At 42.6% G+C, this 22,737-nt stretch overlaps 1 protein-coding gene across 2 annotated transcripts; it reads right to left on the bottom strand.

The window, feature by feature from the left end:
• Nucleotides 1–425: 425 nt before the first annotated feature.
• On the bottom strand, nt 426–21,084 carry pde4a (phosphodiesterase 4A, cAMP-specific). Of its 2 annotated transcripts, XM_030734939.1 has the most exons (15): nt 20,891–21,084; nt 17,646–17,831; nt 17,179–17,215; nt 16,930–17,000; nt 16,105–16,154; nt 15,144–15,256; nt 10,147–10,240; nt 9,891–10,054; nt 9,489–9,587; nt 9,242–9,406; nt 9,000–9,099; nt 7,444–7,598; nt 7,185–7,307; nt 4,678–4,860; nt 426–4,445 (listed from the first exon to the last, which is right to left on the bottom strand). In XM_030734939.1, exons 1-15 carry the CDS (start codon nt 21,082–21,084, stop codon nt 3,942–3,944), a joined length of 2,238 nt encoding a protein of 745 aa, XP_030590799.1. In that variant the 3' UTR covers nt 426–3,941. The 2 variants fall into 2 exon arrangements, with proteins under 2 accessions (XP_030590799.1, XP_030590800.1); XM_030734940.1 differs by lacking the exons at nt 15,144–15,256; nt 16,105–16,154; nt 16,930–17,000; ... (1 more) ...; nt 17,646–17,831; nt 20,891–21,084 and adding an exon at nt 12,522–13,882.
• Between the last annotated feature and the right edge of the window lie 1,653 nt (nt 21,085–22,737).

Below are 22,737 nucleotides of genomic sequence, written 5' to 3'. Positions count from 1 at the left end.
CTTTGGATGGACTGGGGGTGATTAATAGATGCTTTAGACAGGCAGGAAAACAGTGCATTACAATAATCCAAGTGAGAGGAGATGAAGCCATGGACAAGCATTTCCAATTCCCTTCTTGAGACAGCAGTCCTGAGTTTAGCAATATTTCTTAAATGGAAAAAACAGGAGTGGGTCTGAGGCGTGACGTGAGTATCAAAGGCTGATCAAAAATTATCCCAAGGTTCTGCGCGTTAGATTTCACGGTGGATGAGAAAGACCCTGATCGCTGTCTGATTTGGTTGGTAATGCTCTCAGCAGCAAAACTACCATCTTCTCTGCATTAATCTGCAAAAGTTATTAAAATCCATTAATGCAAACAAGGAAAACTGACCGCAAATATGACAGTGGAATTTGCATTTAATAGAAAAATCTTGCTTTATTTGTATTTTAACACACTTTACAGTACCGAACAGTGAAATAAAAGAAAAATATACTGATATACTATAATATTGTTTTATATATAGATGTTTGCTTATTAAATGCATTTATTCACAAAATGACACCTCAGCTCTGTCAAGAGGAAAAACTTTCATAAAAATAATATAATAAAAAATAACTTGGACACATTTTACACATTACAGCAACATCATTTACAAATATTACAATCATTTCATGTTTTTTTTTCCCTTGAATAACCTTTCTTGCTCAGGAACAAACACTTGAATTAAAGCCCAGAGAAGTATTCTCAGAGTCAGTCTGTGACAACGTAACCTGACAGCAACCCCGATGGGAACCAGCTAAGTAGGCCACCACGGGATGGACATTTAGGCTATCAGTCTAGATCGTGATTAAAGTTACTAAGAAACAGAGGTGGTGACAGTGCTAGAAATGGCCAAGTTACATAAGGACTCATTTATCTCCTTTGACTGCGTCCTATGTGACTACCTCAGCTTCCATTTGATGGTATCAGTCAAATGGGTTCAATCTGACTTTTAATAAAGAATGATCAGTTTGTTTGGTTATGCCTTCAGAGACGAGTGAACACTGACTGCGTCACAATGAGAGTTTGTGGTTTGGCCCAGTGGAATATAATCAATAAGTGACTGCCAGTGACCAAACCAGCAGCATACACACACCGTCTGCCTCGAAACCTGATGAAATAAAGTGCTGGTACAAATATATTTGATTTTTAACAATAAATGTGAACAATTTAAAAAAAATAAAGACAGCACAAGTGAGGAAAAATATATTTGAAGGATGGAAATATGAGGTTGTAGCCTGCAGTGGTTCACTTAACAACTTTAAGTGGTTATTTGTCAATCATGATGATGCCGATAAATTTATAATTTACAATACAATATTACATTATATACAAGAGTGGTAATGCTTATAGCTATATCATCAACACGTGATTCATTTTCCAGACCATCCACCAGAATGATATAAAAATAAACTGTACACAAACTGTTCAAAGAAAACACGTCCCGTGGTTTTCTTTTTGTCATTTAAAAAGAATGGCAGCAATCAATCAATTTAATAATTTCCTTAATAAGAAACAATTGCTACAGTATCGTGTTTGTATGGCAATTAAATATTGATGTTTTTATAGCTTATAACAGAACGAGAAGCCACAAAACAAAGCAACATGTTGAAAGTAAAAGGCCAGTGCGTATGGGAATTTTTTATTTGAGTAACTTCCCATTCCACTGGATGAAACAGCCTGTGTGGGGGGCCTCGCAGCTCTGCCCCATCCTGGAACAGAGCCGCTCAAACCCACGGGGGCTCTCTTACACCAGTCTGTGGCGTCCTCAGATAAGTTCAGTTACTGACCTGCAGGAACTTGCTCTTACCTTTTGAAAAGAACCACACTCTGTGTTCTTTTATGTATTTATTTTTTTTATACCCTGTGAGAAACAAACACCTGGACAAACGGTGGCCTGTTTGAGCTGTGCTGATCGAATCCTGAACGTCCGCTCGACAAGATGCGGCGATGCCAGTGAGCGAACAATGACAAGTGTGGCAACATCTTCAGCATGCTGCCATCTCTTATGCGTCCTCTCATGCCTAACAAACACACACGCGCACACGCACACAAACACACCAACTCTAGAATCAGCATGTGGTCAGATTTAAAGAAAGAGCATCCCTTTTCATTCTTAACTCCGATTTCTTATTTTCCCATCGATGCCTTCAGTTAGCTATAAGATAGTCATTTTGCCATCCTGATTAGAAAACAACACATTCTTTATGCTGGTCCGAGCACAGCAACAACATAACAGTTGGTCAGCAGCAGTGTCTACCTTTCCCCTCCAAATGCAATGCTGGATACATTGGATACTGGATACTCACAGAAATAAGCATACAGACATGATATAAATATACTAGGATATCTGTTATATATCTTATAAACCTACATACTAGCAGGCATGTATCCTGCATCTGACATTAAGGCAAAAAAGCATCAAACATAACAAGGATGATTAGGAACTGCTAGACCGCCTATTTGGCCACGTCACCCTTCTTTCCCCTGACATCCTACCTCCCTGATTTTCTTATTCATCTGTCTTCCCTTGAATCACTTCACCCACTGAAGTTTCTCATCCTTTACTTTGGTGAGATTTGTTGTGTATGAGGAGACGAGGATAACCACGCAGTGCAAGTGGGTGTGAGATGGCGAGTGAAAATTTGTTCTGCTGATGAAATAATCCCGTGTCCCTTCAACGTATTCAGCAACTGTTAAATATAAAATAGGCAAAAACGTATGCTTCAAAGCATCACATGGCTTATTCTCAGAAAGTTTTTTTTTTTAAAAAAGATATTCTAATAATTAAAAAAAAAAAAAATAATAACATAAGCTGGAAAGAGAGTCCACTGGTGGTTGTGGTGGTGGTAGGGATTGCTCTGCATTTAGAGTTCTGAGTCATTATATTACCAGAAGAGCAACAAAGGAAGACTTACAGCTGAAAACATATCACCACAGAAACTGTACGTGTGAGATACACACCACAATACCATGAACAGTAAAGAGAGAGATCTTCAACGAGACAATCAAAAATGATAACAAAAATCAGACGCTCCTGTCCCACAATGCATTGCTTCACGACAGCTCCGTTCAGGAAGCTGGTGTTTCAGAAAGGCACAGAGCCATCTTGCACCAGTAGCACTCTCCGTGTAAAGGGAAAAGGGGGGTGTGGGACCTGATGGCCCCTTCGTCGCAGCGTCTTCCTTTCTGTCCGTAGTTTCCCCTCTCCTCCTCCAACTCCCAATGGGATTATCTTATTTTTCTTTCCGACAGAAATGGAAAAAAAAAAAAGAAGTCACTCGGATGTGTAGCTTTTCTGAGGAGAACAGTTTCTATTGAGATTCTAACAAACATGAATTACTAATACTGACTGAACACTAGTTAATACTCCATTAAGGGATGGCTTTTTCCAAAGAGATTCATTACTTATCAGTGTCCCTCTTATAAATGCACACATACAAACATACAGTCCAGTGTGTGTTTCTGCCTGTGTATTTCCAAGAACCCCCCCACCCAACAAAAGAACAGGGAATATGTGGAGCGCATGTCTGCTGCATGCTTGTACACACATTGCATTAGTTGACTTGTTCCTGCGCTTACTGTTGTTTTTTAAGTTATAACGTGTCACTTCATGTGTGTTTATGTGTGTGCATTCAAGTCCAGAGTGCTACGCTGTCTTCAGTCGCCCACCATTAATGCTCTCCTAAATTCCTCTCAGTTTAAAGTCCACTGTGGAACCAGTCGAAGGACTCGTCACCACTCCGAATCTACAGTTGCTGTGTAATTAACTTCTCTTTAAGCAATTTTTATTTATTCCCTTTTTGAAAAATATATTTAAAGGTGTGTATTGTCATTGCAGTCTTATTTGTTCTTGGTTTGGCCATTGAAAGGATGAACAAGATAATGTGTGCAAGTGAGGAGGGAGATACAGGAGCAGAACTCATGTATCATCAGCTTGTGAAGAAGAATCCTCCTCTTCCTCTACAGGACTTGTGTCAGAAAGTCTGTCCTTTTCAGGCCCCCTACCCAACTGCGATTTCAGCTCCTCCTCCAAGTCCTCTTCTTCCATTGCCACCTCATCCTCCTCTTCTATTATATCCTCATTTTCCTCCTCTGCCATTATGTCTTCCTCTTCATCCTTTTTGCACTCATCCTCCCCGTGACTGCAGTCCTGTGCCACATGGTTTGACGTGGACTTGTCATCTCCGTCTTCCTGTTCCCTCTGCGAGCTCTCTTCGAGGGTGAGCTCAAACTGAAACTTGTCTATGCAGGCGTTTAGATCCTTGTCCTCGTCCACAGGAGGTGGCGAGGGGCTTTGGGGGATAGTGCTCTGGTACCAATCCCTGTTGTCCTCCAGAGTGTCCAAGATTTCCTGGGCATCGGGGTGCACAAGATCCCCCCATGTCTCCCACAGCGGGTGGACAATGTAGTCAATAAAGCCCACCTACATAAAGGAGAAAAAAAAAAAAGGCAGTGACTGACATGACATAAGCTAGCACAGTGGTGTCTCTTCACTGCCTGCAAATCAGCATTAAAAATGTAGGAGGATGACTGCTGTGATCAGAGCTGATAAATCACTCTGCACGGTAGTTAACACTCCACCTACAGCATTAACAGTTATCCAGTTGCGTGTAGTCATATTCATACATGTGAGTATTTCGCTGCTGTTCATTTACCTGACTTTTTTCCACAGATGCAGTGTGTTTATCGCACATGGGACTGATCTCCATCCCCCGTTCTCTCTCCTTGTCTCCCTGCCTGAAGAACTCCTCCATGATTCTCTCCGTCCACTGTCGATACACAGCCAGAGGCTTCGTGGGATTGCTCAGGTCAGCACAGTGCACCATGTTCCTCAATACCTGCACATACACAAAATCATTTCTCTTACACTACATTGTGTACATGAAAAGCTATTAAGACTAGCCTGAATTCTGATTAGCATGAGGATTGTTTGAGCATAGTCTACTCTGTCCCTTGGGATCAGAAACCCAACTTTTTGATGACCTCTTTCACATTTACTTTATTGTGTTTTCCTTTCTTTTCTTTCATGAGTTGGTACTACTCTTAATCCTCTTTCTCCAAAGTCTCAGCAGCTGCTCTTTTCTTATTGATCTTGACACTGACTTGGCACAAATGTTCTTCATGTTTAAAAGCTCAGAAAACATCCTCCACTACTTGCGGCTGAATTTAATTAACCTCTTCATCTTACTTCCTAATGAAAAGGTAGTGAAAATCTTATCATTTAATCCAGACGTCACCTGCACTCTCCCTTTAATTCTCGCTGTTAATGTCAGCAGTTCTTTTCTGGTTGTGGCGGTTCAAGTCACAGTTTCTCCAGTGGCGAAGAAGTAGTCTTTGCCCATTGAATTTCAGAAAGCCCAGACTAGTAGTCCTTTCCAAAACTCTTGACACATATAATAATACAACAACTTGTTAGATGTCAGTCATTCAGGATGCAGACAGATTCAAATACAGTTTGAATCAACACTGCTTTCATCTTTGCTCAACGACAGCCGACCACCTTTAGAAACTGTCAGCAGCAGTGACGTGCGGTGAGGGTCGTGACTGGTGAGGCACTGACGTCATCACATCAGATTTACAAACATATAGCTTATTCACCATTTGATTGGCAACAGTTGTTTTGTTTAACATTAACATAGTCTGAAGCAAACCTTTTAGCTCCGGTGTTGGTCTTCCTTTAATTATTATCTTCTGCTTCGATTAAAAGTCCAGTTTAGAAAATTCTTTCAGTTGAGTTATGTAATCTTCCATGTTGAACATAAGGCCAAGCAACAGGAAAAACTAACTGGCCTTGCTAACTGTTTATGGTAGCTTGCCGCCGAGGAGTCGTAGAGTCCCTGGGATCACCAGCGCCCCCTACCATGAGGCACGAGAACTGCGTGCCTCACCTAGTGTCTCTTCGCAGCAGTTTCATGATCGCTCAACACAAGAATGCATTACACACACATACAGTTGTTAATGAAAAAAACAAAAAAAAAACTGTGCATTATATACACCAGCTAAAATATGGAAATTTAGTTCATATAGTAAAAGTGTTAGAACATTTTAATAGCCACATGCAAAGGGAAAGTAATCCGGTCTCACTGCATAGCATGCCAGCACAGTTAGTAGTCATTGGCAATGACTATACTGAGCCGCACCACGGATTGCGCAATCCGTGGTGCGGCTCGCCGGGCTGGTGCCTCACCGTTCGTCTCTTAGTATTTGACCGGCAAATGCGAAAATTCAGCGATTTTGAAAAAACTAATCTAAAAATGGTGTAGTTAAATGGAAAAGAACTTTAAAATACAAATCACTGAATGAATATAACCATTTAATTTATTTTTTAATTTTATATTTCCACGATGACAGGTGAGGCCGTGCCTCACCTGCCTCCCCTGACTGCACGTCACTTGTCAGCAGCCACCTCCACCTCGGCTGAGATATCTAGGGATTTTTTTTTTCTGTCCTTTGAAGCAATCATTCAAACAGCAAAAATGTGAGTTCCTCAAATTGCCACTTCAAAGGTGGACAGACTGAGTCCTCACGGAAAAATCTATACCAATTAGCTGGTATCGGCGTCTGTGCAGTACACTCTGCTAACCAGGCAAGCTAGCATTATATGATACCCTAGCACTCCACCATTGCACCCAAACACATCACTTCTGGCTCCAAATAAGCAAGACTCCAACAGCCATGGAGGCAAGCCTTCAAAACAGAAGTCCACATGCTAATGGGTGTCTCTGTGGTGGCGACACCCATCTTATACATGCAGTCTATGGGTTCAGCTCACTTAAAACAAAATGCACGTTTCATATTTATTGTGTTACCAACTTGTCTCAACCATCAACAAACAGCACTGGAAAGTTTTGTAGAAAGCAATAAAGTAGAAATCATAGCTATTGTGGTGCCTAAGCAAGCAGCATACTGCCATTGCATTATATGGAGACGGATGGGAATGGAAACATGCAAGTTATACATAATGTGTAAGTTGTGTAAAGCAGAGGTCCCCAAGAAGTTGTTCTTCCCAGCTCCTTGCCATGACTGCTGTTCCATGTTGATCGTATGGTACCTTTCTTTACTTCTACCTTTTCCAAGCCAGTGTTTATAACGCTCTGAAATATTCCTCTCATTGTTTGTTGATTGCAAGTACTTTTAAATCACTTAAATAATGGCCTCTCACCTGTATTCGATCAGTGTAGTGGTCAAGCATCAGCACTCCAGAACTTGTCACTTTCTTGGTTTCCACCATAGTCTTGAGGTCTGCCAGCAAACTCATGTGTTTAGACATATCTGTTGCCAAAACCTGAAAGCAGAATGAGTATGAATGCATTAGAGGAAAAACAGAGAGGCAAAGAATAGAAAGGTCACAGGAGGGGAGCAGATGAAGACGTGAGCAGGTATTCATCTTGATAATTCAGAGTAAATGTGTTGACACTCACCATGTCAATAACAAGTTTCCTCAGGCTCTGCCTTTGCCTCTTGGTAAGGTTCTGGAAGATGTCACAGTTCTCCTCATGAAGCAGCTTAAAACCTACAGCCAAGTGATGGTTCTCCAGCACGGACTCATCATTATACATCAAGGCTAATTCTGAGTCTGAGGAAAGTGTCATACAATATACAATATCAGTTAAAAAAAAAAGAAAAACATGAACAAAATAAACAAGCACATCAATGTGCTCCTAAATCCACCATCAGTTCCAGAATGGCACAGTTTTTTGTTTTTTTTTACAGTGTGCAAATAAATCTTTATTGTGTCTCCTTTGAGAATAACAGAAAAGACTGTTTTTAAAGGCTAAACTCATCAATTTACAAAAAAATGAGAAAGAGTGTAGTGTCAAGAAACATAAAGGAGGGTTTAAAGTAATGTAGTTTAATGTAAAATGAAATTTACATATAGACATTATAGACATAAATGTATACATTTTAAATTACTTTAAATGGCTGCTTTTAGCTCAATTCTGTTACATAACTAAATAAATAACTAATCCTCAGTGTCATGGTCATAATAATTGCCTAATTTTTTTTTTTCAAGTACTTTGTTAAGTGCTAATAAATATTTTACTAGTTGGAAGGTTGTTGGTTCAATCCCTGGCTGCCCCATGCTTTGCGTGCCAAAGTATTTTTGGGCAACATACTGAACCCCAAGTTGCTCCTGATGCATTCATGTGACTGTGTGAACTTTAGATAGAATGTATGAATGAGTGGATGAGACATGCTGTATAAAGCGCACTGAGTACTCATGTAGAGTAGAAAAGCCCCATATAAGAACAGCCCATTTACATTAGGCAGATGCAGCTTTTTGTATGTCCATTATTTATGTTGTATCATGTTTTTTTTTTTTTTATTACCTGAGCGTGTTTGATGCAGTCGAATCAGACGTTAAACAGTCTAGTACAAAGCCGCCCATGTCTGATTCCGCTCATGTGAGAGTAACGCAGGTAAGTGTAGGCTGCATGTGTCCTGAGCTACTTCAGTACCCAGTCAGCCCCCATGCCTAAACCAAATGTAGTTTTAGATTATTCCTATCCTTGCATCCACTTCCTGAGTGTTGGAGACTATGAGAGGAAAAGCGAGGTCTTGCCAGTCTATCACAGGGTTAACACACAGAGACAACCATCCACACTCACCTTCACACTTATGGTCAATTTAGAAACCCCAATCAATCTAACATGCATGTCTTTGGAGTGTGGGAGGAAGCCAGAGTACCCACACAGGCACAGGTAGAACATGCAAACTCCACAAAGAAAGATCCCAACCCAAAACCTTCTTTTTGAGCGGCGACAATGCTAACCACTGCACCACCCTGCTGCAGAACTGCCAGTTTTGGAGTATCTGAGAACATCTCAGTGAGCGATAACATATTGTACCCAGACTATCTTCTGCTGTGTGATATGTGTGAGCAGCGGCAATTTCAGACAGTGTCTCACTCCCATTTTCCTGACATTATCTAGAGTTTGTATGTGAAAACAAAAAGTTCAATCTCATTGTGACTCACTGGTGTTTATGAGGAATTGGTTTGACACTCCTGGATGGTCCACATCATGGATGGCAGCAGCAAATAACGCAGCTAGTATCTCTAGATCAGTGAATACAGCCTGTAAGAAAGAGAGAAATAAAAGAGGGAAACATTTTGAAAAGCAGTTTGCAATTTGGCTCTTGACTATTGTTTCCTTTCTAGAAGCTGTGTTGGCTTCTTGTACTACTGCTTTGTCTTTGCTGTTAAATGGAGTTATTTACATCTAAAGCTGGTGTGGACAGCAGTACATGAGTAGACTGAGTGACATCTGCAGCGTGGAGGCTGTTGTGGTAGGCCACATTGGCGTGATAGTGGTCCTCCAGGGTCATCACATAGGTGACAAACGTATCCACAGGTATCCGAAAGGTTTTCAGTAGATCTCTTTCCTGTAACAGGAACAGTCCACAGGGGTCACAGTCGTGCACATGTTATTAGCTACTGCACAATCCATTAAGTCCAGTCTCTCACCTGGAAGATGGCATACATTATGCAGCTTAGGGGTCGATTATTAGAGAACTCTGCCACACGAAAGATATTAAGGCCCCACTTGTTCAAGTCGTTCAGCTCCTGAGGACACAGCAGACACGAGTAACACACATGAGGACAACGGCACAACCTGAACTGCTGGTTCTTTAAATGATATTACTGATCCAGAATCTGTTTCTCTGAACAGTACAGCACCAGTATTGAAAGTATCCTTAAAAATGGTGTATGACATCATATGTATAATATTTCGTGTCAGTGTTTTGGAGTGGACTTCCCTTTAAATGTTATCAAAGAAGACTACAGAATGCACAGATGAATGGAATCTTAGATTTACATAAGGAAATACAGTGTTGGGAAATTTGTGTTGATTTGACTTCCATTTACCCTGGCTAGCGCATCCTCATGTTCTGTTTTCACTCCGAAGCGAGGCAGGGCGGAGTTGGAAAGGCTGGAGCTGTGTGTGAGCTTCTTCACACCACTGATGTGACACATGGGCTTCTCCCTCTCCCTTATGGTGGGGGATGGGATTTCCACTTCGTTCTGCTTATCTGGAAGGAGCAGAAGTCAAAGATCAGCTACAGGGTTTTGCAAGGAAGTTGCCATAAAAGTTGGCAAGAAATCGACGGCAGGATTTCTTCACCTAGAAAGGTAGTGGAGATGTATTCTGACACTTGGTTCCCTGAGCGACTCATCTCTGACAAATGGGACAGCTCCCTGTTCAGCATCCTTTTAAACTGAGGAGAGGACAGACACTGACATTAGTGAATGACTTGAATAGTAGTTCCAACACAGAAGCACAGACATGTTACTGACATATCCAAATATATACAGAGGAATTATTAACATTGTACTTTAGATTCCATTTGCACCGATATGTAACAACAAAACATTCCTGCGATTCAAATATGAAAAAATAAATTATCACCCTCATTTGCTAAAGAGTGAGAAAATCAATTATGAATCATGCCTCCCCCTTTTGTCAGATAAGGACAGACTGTTCAATACCCCAACTCAGTACACAGATTTCCAGTGATATGCTGCGGTAATGTGGCATGTTTTTATGTATACTTCTCTATACATCTACAGTGTCAGTTGTGAACTACAGACACAAATGTGATTAGAGGAGTACATTATCCATGCAGACAGAAAACACTGTTCCTGAATGTTCTCTCAGCTTTTATGTAACGTTTTATTTTCGTAGCTCAACATGGTAATTTGGGAGACTTAACAGTTCCCCGTTAGACAAGTCATGTGAAGGCACAATGCAAATCGGACAGACCCCTCAGTCTGTGTCCTACTGACTGATCTTTCACACATAACAATCTCCATGGCAACCTGAACAGTTGCCACGGCAACTGCCTCCTCACAGCCAGTCCTTCAGCTTGATGTGAGAGCGGTGGCTGCTTGGGTGACAATCTGAGGGAGTAGGCAGGTGTCTCTGACCTTTTCCAAGGTCAACCCTCTCCTCCTCTGCGTCTGCTTCTCGCTACAGCTCTCTGTTACTTAAACCTGCTCCTCCCTCCCTCTTGAAGTAAACAACATTCTCCATTACCTCCCTCGAGCCCCCAAATCCTCCTCTGTCACAGGCATCTCTTTGTCTTCCTTCCATTTCACCCATTTTATGCAACACCACCATCTGTCACTCTTATCCCCACAGTTATCTCCCATTTTCCCACCCTTTCCTGGCCTGTTGCCCCTTACATGATAGGCCAAGCTAATAGCTACTGTAACAACAAATTGCAGGAGCAATCAGGCAAAAATCAGCCATCAGCAGCCAGGAAAGCTAGTCAAGCCCAGTGGCACACTTAGGCAGCAGGCTCAGCCCAAACCTCCTCCTCCTCTCTCCCGCGCTCTCTCGTTCGTTCGTTCGTTCCCTAATGCTGTAACGCTGAGTCATAGCTGCCAACCAACACTTCTACCGTGCCAGTCCGAGTGCCAGGACAAACAACACTCTTCCTCAGATGCAGACTAATGAAGCAAACATGCAAACACTGTACAGACATGGCTGTGGACTCACACACCTGCATATATAAGGTGTATATCAGGTATATATCTTTTCTAACAGTCACTGGTCCCGAGTAACACGTGGCAGGGCTCTAAACTATAACCTGTGCTCTATGATTCAGGGAAAGCAAGAAATCCTATAATCCTAAATCTTTTTTTTTTTTTCTTTTTATTAAGTGTCAGGATAGCACATCAGATAGAAATCTAGAAATCTGGTATATTAATGAAAACTTAGGTCAAATTTTATAAATGTATATAGAGACAGAATGTTAAATAAACAAAAGGGCAGTTAGGCATCTACACAGTCCCAAGAGAATAAGCTTGTCCTTGACTGGCTGCATGCATGCCTTCCTTTAGTCTGTATTGAGGCCAGCCTCGGGGTAGCAGGCGAGAGAAAGAGAGAGGGATGTGGGACGCAGGTGTGAAGGATAGAAATGGACATTATGTGACACTGCATCGTACCTGCAGTAAAAACTGCTAGACTACTTCATAAAGTCCCAATTTCCCTGTTTCTTAGATTATAAGCAGCCTTGTATACTCTCACAGGACAGAGATGGAGACAAGTTATAGGGAATAAAGAATGAGACTGTTATTGCCTTTTTGTTTACAGTGCTGCTGTAATGTAGATATACTGGGCGGAGTTAATAAATTCTGTTCCCTTATCACTGTTTCTCCTGAGTGGGTTCATGTAAATTATCTACAGGAACATACTGGCCAGCATTCTGCCTTACTGCTTGACAGAAAGTCACTGTCGGACCCAGAAAGTCTTTCTGCACCACATGCAGTCTGCATATAACAAATCCAATGTATCACCTTTTAAGATTCTCCCTTATAAACTCACAATACACAACCTCTGGTGAATAATAAAAAAAAAAAAAAAAGGACACATAATAATGGTTAGCTAATAGATGAGTTGTTAATGCATGCATAACACTTAAAGCGTCCACAGCATCCATCCAAGATGGCCACTGCCAGGCCTTGTTTTGTTTCTGCAAGCTGCCCGAGCCCTACCTGGTCCCACCAACCGATGAGCCAGGGCTTGGAGCAGGTCTCACAGAATAGGTCCACTAAGGGTGTCCTGCGCTCCGCTGCCGTCCCACCCCCCTCCAGAACTCCTCCAGCAGCTGCACCAAGGTCCAGCTCTGCCCCTGCCCTCCCCTGCAGGGGGCTGTAGCTGGAGGAGCGGGGCAGCCTGTAGCCCCCTGGTACAGGTGAGGGGCAGGGGGACGGCGCTGGGTCAATGGCCTCCACCACACCCATGTTGAGGGTGACCGGGGGTTTTGGTCGATGGCACCGGCAGGAGGTTCGGTAGTGGAGTGGGGTGGAGGTGCCGTGGGTCCCCCAGTGGCATGAGGGCGTCGTCAGGGTATGTGGGGAGAGGCCACAGCCAGTCAAGCCAGGACACTCCAGAGTGACGGCTGCCCCAAGAGGGGGTCAAAGGAACAGGGGAAGGGGGTGAGGGTAGGGGCTGCTGGTGCAGACTGTCCTTGCCTACATGCAATATCCCAAAGCAGGCCACCCAGTCAGTCCTGAGTCAGGCTCCAGCCTCAGTGTGATCAGAAGATGAGGGCAAACCAGGAGCCCCCTGGATCCGGCTGCTGTGGAGACTACATCTCATCCCATTTGCTGAGCAGGCTGACCCAAATCTATAGTCACTGCAGGGTAAAGGTGGATAGGAGCTGAAAGAGTAAAGATGGAAGCAGGGGAGGCAGGAGACAGGGAGTGAGGGACCGTCTGAAGGGCAAAGAGAGGAGTGGATGGAGGAAAAGAGTGCCAATGTGAGAAAAATGTAAACGAAAAAAATGATGTTGCGAGAGCTGAGCTGCTTGGCAAACACTAATGAAAAATTTAGATGATGGAAGTCAGGGAAATGAAGAGATGGTGATGGGAGGACAGAAAGATGACTGTAGTATCGAATGATGGATGTCAAGGGAGAGTGGATGACAGGAACACTGGGGAAGGGAGAAGGGGGAAACAACTGATGCTAGCAAGAGAAAAACAAGGATGGAGAGAAAGAGAGGGAGACAGAGTGGGATGCAGGCAGGCCTGTAGCAGACGGTCAGGCTGAAGAATCAAACCAGAGCTGTGGTCTGGAAAAACAGTCTCCCTCTCTGCGTCGACTGCCCCTCCCCCACAGTACGGATCCAGAGGCCCGGCCCAGTCCTACCGGTGCATCAGCCTGTCTGTGCCGTTTCACTCCGATCCCAGCAACACACAGTCAGAACACAGGCAGTCAGGCTGCCTCCTGATACCTCCGTAGCACAGTCCTCCGCTCCAAGTCAATCCATGCATCAGTTGGCCAAAATGCCAGAGGTCTAATCCTGCTGCTTTAGGCTGCCGCTTCTCCTCAAATGCTCTGCCTCTTGCGCCATTTCCCTGGATGCTGTAGACAGCTCTCGCAAGCTAATCAGGCAGTGTGGCTGCATGCGCGTGCATGTGTGTGAGTGTCTGTGCTTGTCTCTTTTCAGATGCCAAGTGCGCATGTGCGACAAGACAGCATGTACGTCTGTCGAAAATATGTGTGTGAGTGAGGGTGTGAGTGTGAGTGAGAGACTGAGTGGGTATATTCATGTGTGTATCTCCATGTTGGCAGCATGGAGGATGTCTTATTTGGACCTTCTAAGAGACAAAAACATATTCACAGAGACTGTTTCCATCAGGCGCCTTCTCTCATCCTAACCCTCCGTACATTCATTGTATGTGCGCACACACACATATAAAGTATCTCCTTTCATTCATCAGTGTTATTTCTCCCTCACTCTTTTCATCATAACAATAATTACAAGCACAAAGCACCTCACTATTTATTGACAGTGAAGTGCGGAATGGGAAGAATTTCTGGAATAAAACCATCAGGGCACATGATCCTGTCTCTTTAAGACAGAACTATTAAAGGAGCAGTGCCTGTGCTTCATTGGTTGTTGCCTAAGCCACATGGCTTGTGGTCAGAGTGGCAAACCAATGACAAAAAAGGGAAGGGCAGACCCTGCTGCTGTTCGGTAGCAACCAAGGTTACAGCAGAGACATCAGCATCAGGACCTACCCCCCCCCCCCCCCCCCCTTCAATGTCCTTCCCACCCACAACATCCCACCCTTCTCTCTCTCTCTCTCTCTCTGTTCCAGTGCCCTCACAAATACAAGTGCATGCATCTGTAAGAAGCTTACCCATATGAACACGTATGACATATCAATGCACTAATGCAAAAATGCATGCATCCAAAATTCACTACTGCCTACAGCCACACAAACCAATAGTTTTCCAGTTTGTCAGTATACCATAAAAAGAAGAGTGCTAGCTGACCACAGGACTGGTTACACATCAATTAGTTGTGAATACAACAGGAATGCAAATAATCCCAGAAATACGATTTATCTCTCTGCAAATAATTACTGTTTTGTTATTGTTGTTTTGTTTGTTTTTTAAGTGCACAAATACTTCCCCAGCTGATGAGTCAATTGCTGAGCAATAGTGTGAATATGTGTGAAGGTCACATGTGACAGGCATTGGCAGAGGCTGGAAAAGCCTTGTGGATCAGTTTATATGTTATTCACCAACTCAGCAGGTCTCTCACATCGAGACAGCTGAACAGTGAAGCTGTAGGTGAACACGTTTGCGTGCAAACAGGTGCGCACCTTGTTGGAGGCCATCTCGCTGACTGAGCGGTGGGTCTGAATGGTTTCCAGCTGGTCCAGACACCAGTCCAGCTCCTCCAGAGTTTCCCGAGCCATCTGCTGGTATGTCTCTTCTTGAAGGGGCACACACGCAAACACACACACAGAGACAGACAATGCATAAACCAGCAGCAAGAGTGAAAAGAGGACAAAAAGTGACATAAAGGCACTGATGAGTTAAGATTATGTTCCATTTATGGCGATCTAGGTCACATTCTTAACAGTCCGCCCTGGCTAAAAAAAAAACATGCTCCAACACTGCACAACACTGAATCATAATTTATCTAAAAAAAAACCCAAAACAAAACCAAGAATAGTTAAAGAGAAAGCCTGATTTCTACACTGTTTTGTTGTGCTTGTAGTCATGTAATGAGGCTTCATCACTGTAATTATAGATACTGATCATTTTCTGTACCATACTGACATTTTAAATCATGGTGAGCTGTTTAATACAAAAAGAAATAAAGTGTTATTAATAAAGACTTAGTAGTATCTCTTGAACATTTATGTTTCATATGCAGCTCAAAATCCTGTCTGCAGCATAAAAAACAAACAAAAAATAAACAAAAAAATAAAACAATGGTGGCCCTGCAAGCTGCTGGCCCCAGATTTTCTCAGGTAATCCCCTAAAAATTAAAGGTTTCAGTTCAAATGAAGCCATTCTCACATGCACTTTGTACATCTGCATGCAAGGGGTGATTATATTCAGCATTTTATTAACCCATATATCCATAATAGCTTAAGCCTTATAATTAAGACTGAATTTCCTAAAGTCTGTGCAGTGTAGTTGATTAAACATTTCCTCAGTAATAGCCACACAGTGTTATATGATGTTCTGCGGTCATTAGGGGAGAGTGGGAGCCTCGGTGTGTCCTTAAAGAAAATTCTCTGGACTGAGAGTTTTAATTAGCTAACAACATACCAGAGAGTGTAGCTTGGGGAACAGTGGGTTGGCTTGTCACTGGTGACCTCCTGTGGACAAACACATCATTACATTAGAGGGAGACGCACACTCTGCTGCCCCCTGCTGGGGTTCAACATACATGCAACATAACAGTATGTGGCAACAAAGGGCTCACACAGGGGATGTAAGTATTTGTGTTTATATTATTCATCAATCAGCCCCAAAAACACAAGACAAGTGGAGGAGTGAATATTAACATTTCATTGATGACTGAACAACACTGCAAGGTGGATGTTTTAATAGTGTATACAAAGTCTCTTGTTTCCCTTCAAAAATTAAAGCGTCAAAGCCTGAGTTCTGCTTTCTTTGTGCAAAAGGCTGTTGTGATTTTGTAATCATGCAGCCAGGGTACACCACTGTGTAATTATAGATGCTGATAATTCTGTGGTGCATTGCTTTATATATCATATTGACGTGGAACTTAAAGCCTGCCAGCTCGAGTTCCTTCTGTCTACTGCATTACAAGGGAGAATAATTTTAGTGTTATTGACCGTCTCCATCGTCTGGGCACAGAGTCAGGGACATACACCTGAGGCACTGAGCTCTCTGCACTCAGTCTTCAGCTAGCTTGTTGGAAATATGCCAAATAATGCAGATCATATATACCGAGCATTGTCTGGTCATCATAAACTGGTTAATCAAGATGGCTAAAGTATTTCCCCATGGGAGCAAGGAAATGGAGGCATTTGCAGACACACACTGCAAACTAAGCAGGCAGTCGTGACGAGCGTAAGTGGGTGGGGTGGGGGGGGGGGGGGGGGTGTTTGACAGTATGATACTGACTTGTTAGTGGGTGTTGTGACATTGGCGAGGATGGTGAAGTTGCTTCTTACAGTTCGTAGGCTTGCCAACACCTGAGGGATGGATGGACAGCGTGGGTGGGAAAGAAGGAGGAGGGAGGAGGAAAGAGGAAGGGAGGAAACAAAAGGAGGGGGTAAAGGAGGACAAGTTCACTGCACTAATTAGCCACCCTTTTTGAGCCGTTCACGGCAATTAAGCATGTCAGATGAGGTGCGCGCAAGGAAAACATACCTGAGCGAAAGGGGTGACGATCATGTCTTCGGTATGCCTGCAGGACCAAAGGTCATAAACAAAAAGCAGAGAATGAGAAGAATGTGAGTGGTTGCGGCTGCTGCAGTGTTTGGTATTTGTGTTTATATGAGAGGCTGGATCTGTGAGCAGGATGTTTGCAAAGACCTGTGTGGCTCTAAACAGAAAAAAAAAAAAAAAAACCATCCCTGAAACACATGAAGGATTTGAGGTTTTTTTAAGTTTACTGAAAGAGAGATCAGGAAATGGAGCACAACAGTAAATATTATGAGGATTCACCATGATTTCATTAGCATAATGCTCACATAATTACAATCATGCTCATTGCTGTGTTGATTGGGATAATGTGTAGTTACTGTGATGTGCGTGAGTGGACACTGTGGGTTTAAAACACATGTTTTCCGTCCTGTTCTCAACATGATGGATCCAGATGATTGCCTCCTGCTTACCCCTCACTGTTGATGGAGGAGTTGCGAGACATGGTTTTGGGGGATGTGTCGTAGTCTGAGTCTGAACGGTACAGGAAGGATTCCCTGCGCTGGCTCTGGGGAAAAGAGGGGTGGAGCACCAACCCAGGACTCGCCTGCGAATCCATGGGACTGCGGCCTGGCGAGGGACCATTCTCCGAATCAAAGCTGCAGAGTGGGAGAGGGCAGATAGGACACAGGGTTTACATGTGTTACACTTTTATAGGTGTTTGTGTGGCTGTCTTTCTTATCTCACACTGTCAATAAACATTATAGATAAGCCTGAATGCCCAAACACGAGTGACGAAGCAGCTCAGCCTCTTGCAGTGTTCCTAGTTTTTTGGAGAGAAACTTAAAGAAAGAGATGTGACACTTTGCGGCATGAATGCCTGCAGCTGTAACTCTGTGGTTCTGTTGGATTGGAAGGCTGCCACAGGGTTTCTCCAAGAATTACACTTTACTGATATGTCATTTTTCAGAGAGAATTGTGTTTAAGTGAGCAAAATGAGCCACATCAACCGCAGATTCTCTGCGGGCCAAAGTTTTCGCTCTGTCTGAAGGCACGACTGTTTGAGAATGTTGATTTTGCTGGAGATGTGAGGTTAAAGCAAACTACCAGTCGATTAAGGACACGAATGTTAAAGGTCCCTTGTGGCCTTTAGACCTTTAGAAATGCTTGGAAGCAGTTTTTGTGTGACTGGATCCCAGTTTTCTTGTTTGTTGTGCAATAGACGTGAGGATTACCATGAGCAAATGTGGGTGAAGCAATCTTTCCTAACAATGGAATGACCAGTATCCACTGATATGATGATATGTTGCAATATACAGAAATGTGCCAACAAAGGCACGGAAGAAGAATTCTAAATAATGTTTAAATGGGTTTTCAAGCATAGACTGTATTGAAAAGATAGACATACTGGTTTGTGAAACCCTGTTTTGAGGCCTCTGTATTAGCATTGTGGCTGCCACCATATTGGAATTTTTGGAGCCTGAAGTGCCCATAAATAGGGTGGATTGCTAAGTTGTTAGCTAATGCTAACAAGCTCCATCCTTACATTGCATGGATGCATAAATCAGACACGGCTGCTAATTAGAACTAAATAAAACATACATTATTGAACTGCACTGACTAAAAGTGCAAGCTCAGGTATCTTGGTCGGTTGCACAGTTAACCACACAGCAAACCATAATATACGTATGTCAGATAACTCCATTAAAAATGCTCCAAAAGCCACCAAAGCACAAACCTGTTCATGAGGTCTAGATCAGGGACACTGCATATTAACACTGCTGCAGTTAAACAAAATGCAACAGATGCAATGTACATAGGACTTCTAGCTACAGCTAGACCTTGTCCCCGGTTAGGCTTTCAAGACACAGCATATCAGTACAAATACAGAAACAAACAGTACACCAAACAAACAAAACAAAAACAAACAAACAAAAAAAAAAATAGTAGAAACAACAGCAACTGCAAACTTTTATGTTCAAGAGTTAAGAATGACAGGACAGCCATTTCAGTTATCACAGATTTCCTTTTGTTTAAGCCATAATTTTACTTTACATTAAAAAATTTTTAATTTCAATAACTGACCAAATGTTGTGGTTACACTTTTGCTGCTAAATTTTAAAATCCTTTAAGTAAATCGGGGGGCGAGACCACTCACACATTTAAAAGTCAACATTTAAAAGCAAAGAAAACATTTATAAAATTCTCAAAGCTTAACATACGTTACTTTTCCTGAATTTTACAATGCAGCCATTGTCCAAGATTTTTAAAGCTTGTTTGTATATTGACATTATAGGTTTTATTTATAGGTTGGTAATTGCTACAGAGACCAAACTCATTTTGTGCCAGGCAGTAAAGATGTTTGACATTTTAACATGGGGGTCTATGGGGATTCACTCACTCTAGGAGACGTCTTCAAGCTGCCATTGGAGGAACTGCAGCTTTAGCTATTTTTTTTTTTAATCCAAAGGCTTTTACTTGCTCAAACATATTTTTGACAAGCAACACTGAATACTACCAGTACTTTTACCATCATCATGAAATAACAAAGAAGGATGGAGATTACCATCTAAATAGTGGCAATTATTAAGAACATTGTAGCCTTTTACAACTCTGTAAATCAACTATTTATTTCCTCCTCCTCTGGTTTTAGAGTGTAAACCATATGAGCCTAGACAAAGGGGACACAACAACAGGCTTCTCCATTTACACCCTTCTCTTTTTCCCCTATCACTTGCAGCCACAGACCTTTGCTCTCCAGAAAACCTCGGTAAAATTCCTCAGCCAATTTTATTTGATTTTTTTTCTGAGATGAAAGCAAGATTAGATCTTGCAACACAGAACTGAAGTCAGTATTGATTCAACAGGGTTTCAGAGTTTGGCATTATGTAACAAGAAAAAGATGGACAGTGTTGTGGTAGCAGTGCAGACAAATACCAATTTATTTGTGAGAGGTATACTGCTGGATTTGTTATGTTTGGTACACACCTAAAAAGCAACAGGGATTCCATATATATTAGTATGACTCTAACTGTGTCACTTTACCTGCATTTAAATGTTGGGATGACAAGGACAGATATGTAGGCACATTGCACTGCAGCAGCAGCAGCATCTATTTTTAATATAGGATAACTTTTATCTCCTCAGCACCTCACCACTTCTTCTAAACTTCTCAAACTTTTGTTGTCAACACAGTTGTGAACGCCCTTCAGTTTAAGTTCTAAAATTAAACGTGACACGATATTTTTAGAATTTACTTATAAATTGGCCAATTAGGAGGCACTCCTCACCCCAGAAGGCTTTGAGGATATGGCAAGAGATCAAATTATCATTAAACATGTTTCCTCAGTAATGAAGAAGACATAAGAAATGTCTGCCAGGGGGACTCTCTGCAAGCTGCATGTGCTAATCCCCCCCCCCCCCCTTTTTTTTCTGCAGACTTTGAGAGTAATTATGAGACTTCAGCAGTCTGAATTCAGCACTTCTCCAAATCTAATCCGACTAATGGTATAACAGTGCGAGCATGGAATCATTTGCTCTGAAATCTTCTTTAGTGAGTTGTATTACAGTCACACAACGCTCATAATGCTCAGGCCTCACCTGAACTAAGGCAGGACTGCAGCTTTTTTCTTTCTTTTTTTTTTTTATTAATGGAACAAAGATTGCTTAGTCACGACCAGGACATTAAAAAAATCAGTGGCTTGGTGCACAACTGTACCTGCATATACAGTGAGAGGAGCGTCTGCGCTCCTGAATACTGCGGTTCAGTTTCATGCGCCGAAACACAGCAGAGCCTCCGTGTCCCCGAGACTGATCCCCTGGTGACACGGGTGAGGTGAGCAGGGGCACCGGAGGTGGACCCTCACCACTCTCCCACAACGTCAGCTGTCGTGTCAGCTTCTTCTGACTCATTGCTGGCCCCGCTGGAGCCGACAGGCGAAAGAAAACTCCCCCAGCCTCCACTTACAACTGGCTGTCTTGCTCTCTGTGGCTGTCTCCCTCCCACGCAGTCCCCCCCTCATCCACTTTTCAGTGAGTACTCAGGCAGAAAGAAATGCAGCACCTGATGTACATGCTGCAAACTGTCCTCAATCCAGAGCAAGGTCTAATAACAAGGCCTGATCCTCTCTTTAGTCCCGCTCTTTCACGTGTCTGATGCTGGAGGAGTCAAATTTCATCAACATGCATATCCTGTGCTGTGATCCTCATGCCCTGGATACTTAAACTCCAGTTCCCCCTTGGTGGATCCTCAGTTTGTTCTCTGGATTAATTTGGGTCTTCTTAATCCTTTCTCGAGCAGGTTTGCTTGTTCCTCACCACTGACAGCCTCACAGAGAGCTCTTCTGATATTACACCACATCAGCTCTGATTCCCATACAGGCTGACCCAAACTGGACCTCTGTCCCCTTCTGGTCTCCAGGTTGCTGTGGCTCTCATGTTCGCAACTCTCACGACACCCCTGCCGCAACAGTAACTGAGAGACTTGTAACAGTTTCTACCAATTTTCTAATTACCCAGCCTTTTGCCCTCTGTATATTTTAAGTTTTTCTCCCCCTCACACCTCCTTGACGAAAGCATGTGCTCTCACTATCCTTATCTCTCTGCTCACACTTCCTCTGCAGCAACAGGAAGGCTGATCAGTACGAGTAACAGACCACAGGCGAGAGAATAGAGCAACACGCAGAGCCTGTGTAATGAGGATTTGAAGAGTAGATACAAACAGCCCAGAAAGAGGAGGAGAAAAGAGAGAGAGGGAAAAAAAGTCAGGGGAAAAATGGGTTGACTCATACCCCTGTGTAAATGTTTACATGATCTATGAAAGAGCGTGCAAGGTTTGCGCCCAAAACATTTTGTATTTTGACATCAACAACCTTCACCAGCAGCATTTTCTGTGGCCTTTAGATGTGAGCAGACACAGTGCTAGCAGAATATTCTCTATGAGCAACAATTAGACCATGAAATAGCTTTCAGACAAGGTGCATAGGTCAACCACATCTAATTCAGTGATGGCATTGTAGATAGAAATGGTAGACAGCCCCAAGCTGCATTTTTTTTGTAACACTTACGTGAAGAATGCAGGTCAGTTTTTTTTTTTTTTAACACGCCACTAAAATGATGACGCAAGTCTTTGTAGTGTTTAATAAAACTAAGTTGGAGCCACTGAAGCACTGCAGGTGTCAGGTTAGCTGTCAGAACAGTTCCTGAGGTGTTATTTGTTACTTTCGTACCAGGAGGCATTGATTAATAGCTTTGTGATTAACTGATTAACCCTGAAATTACCAAAATGACATTTGGAAACAATGCTGCAGCGAATTTGGCAATTTCCTTTGAAGAGAGAAAGAGTGTGTGCAATTTATTATAATATTGTGCAAAAATGTCTTGGTAACAACTGCTGTGTTTATTGTTTTACATCCTTGAAGCATTGACTGGCACTGAGTAATAGTAAAAAATCACATAGTTACAACATCACACTGTGTGCCCAGACCTTATATCTTTTGCGGTCATGTGAAAAGCACACCCCCAAGATTCAATCATTGTAGAGCCACCTTTAGCAGCAATAACACG

The sequence above is a fragment of the Archocentrus centrarchus genome, chromosome 8 (genome assembly GCF_007364275.1).
Source record: "Archocentrus centrarchus isolate MPI-CPG fArcCen1 chromosome 8, fArcCen1, whole genome shotgun sequence".
In the NCBI taxonomy this organism is placed as follows: Eukaryota; Metazoa; Chordata; class Actinopteri; order Cichliformes; family Cichlidae; genus Archocentrus; species Archocentrus centrarchus.
The sequence above is the reverse complement of the archived record's forward strand: the minus strand, read 5'-3'. Positions and strand labels throughout refer to the sequence as shown.

Bases quoted from the DNA above. Each gene is read 5' to 3' on its own strand.
- pde4a (XM_030734939.1), bottom strand. From the start codon at position 21,084: ATGAGTCAGAAGAAGCTGACACGACAGCTGACGTTGTGGGAGAGTGGT. The intron at 17,216-17,645 runs GTAAGCAGGAGG...TTGGTCCTGCAG, and splicing joins TCCTCCATCAACAGTGAGGG to GCATACCGAAGACATGATCG. The intron at 7,308-7,443 runs GTGAGTGTCAAC...TTCTGCTTTCAG, and splicing joins GGAAACTTGTTATTGACATG to GTTTTGGCAACAGATATGTC.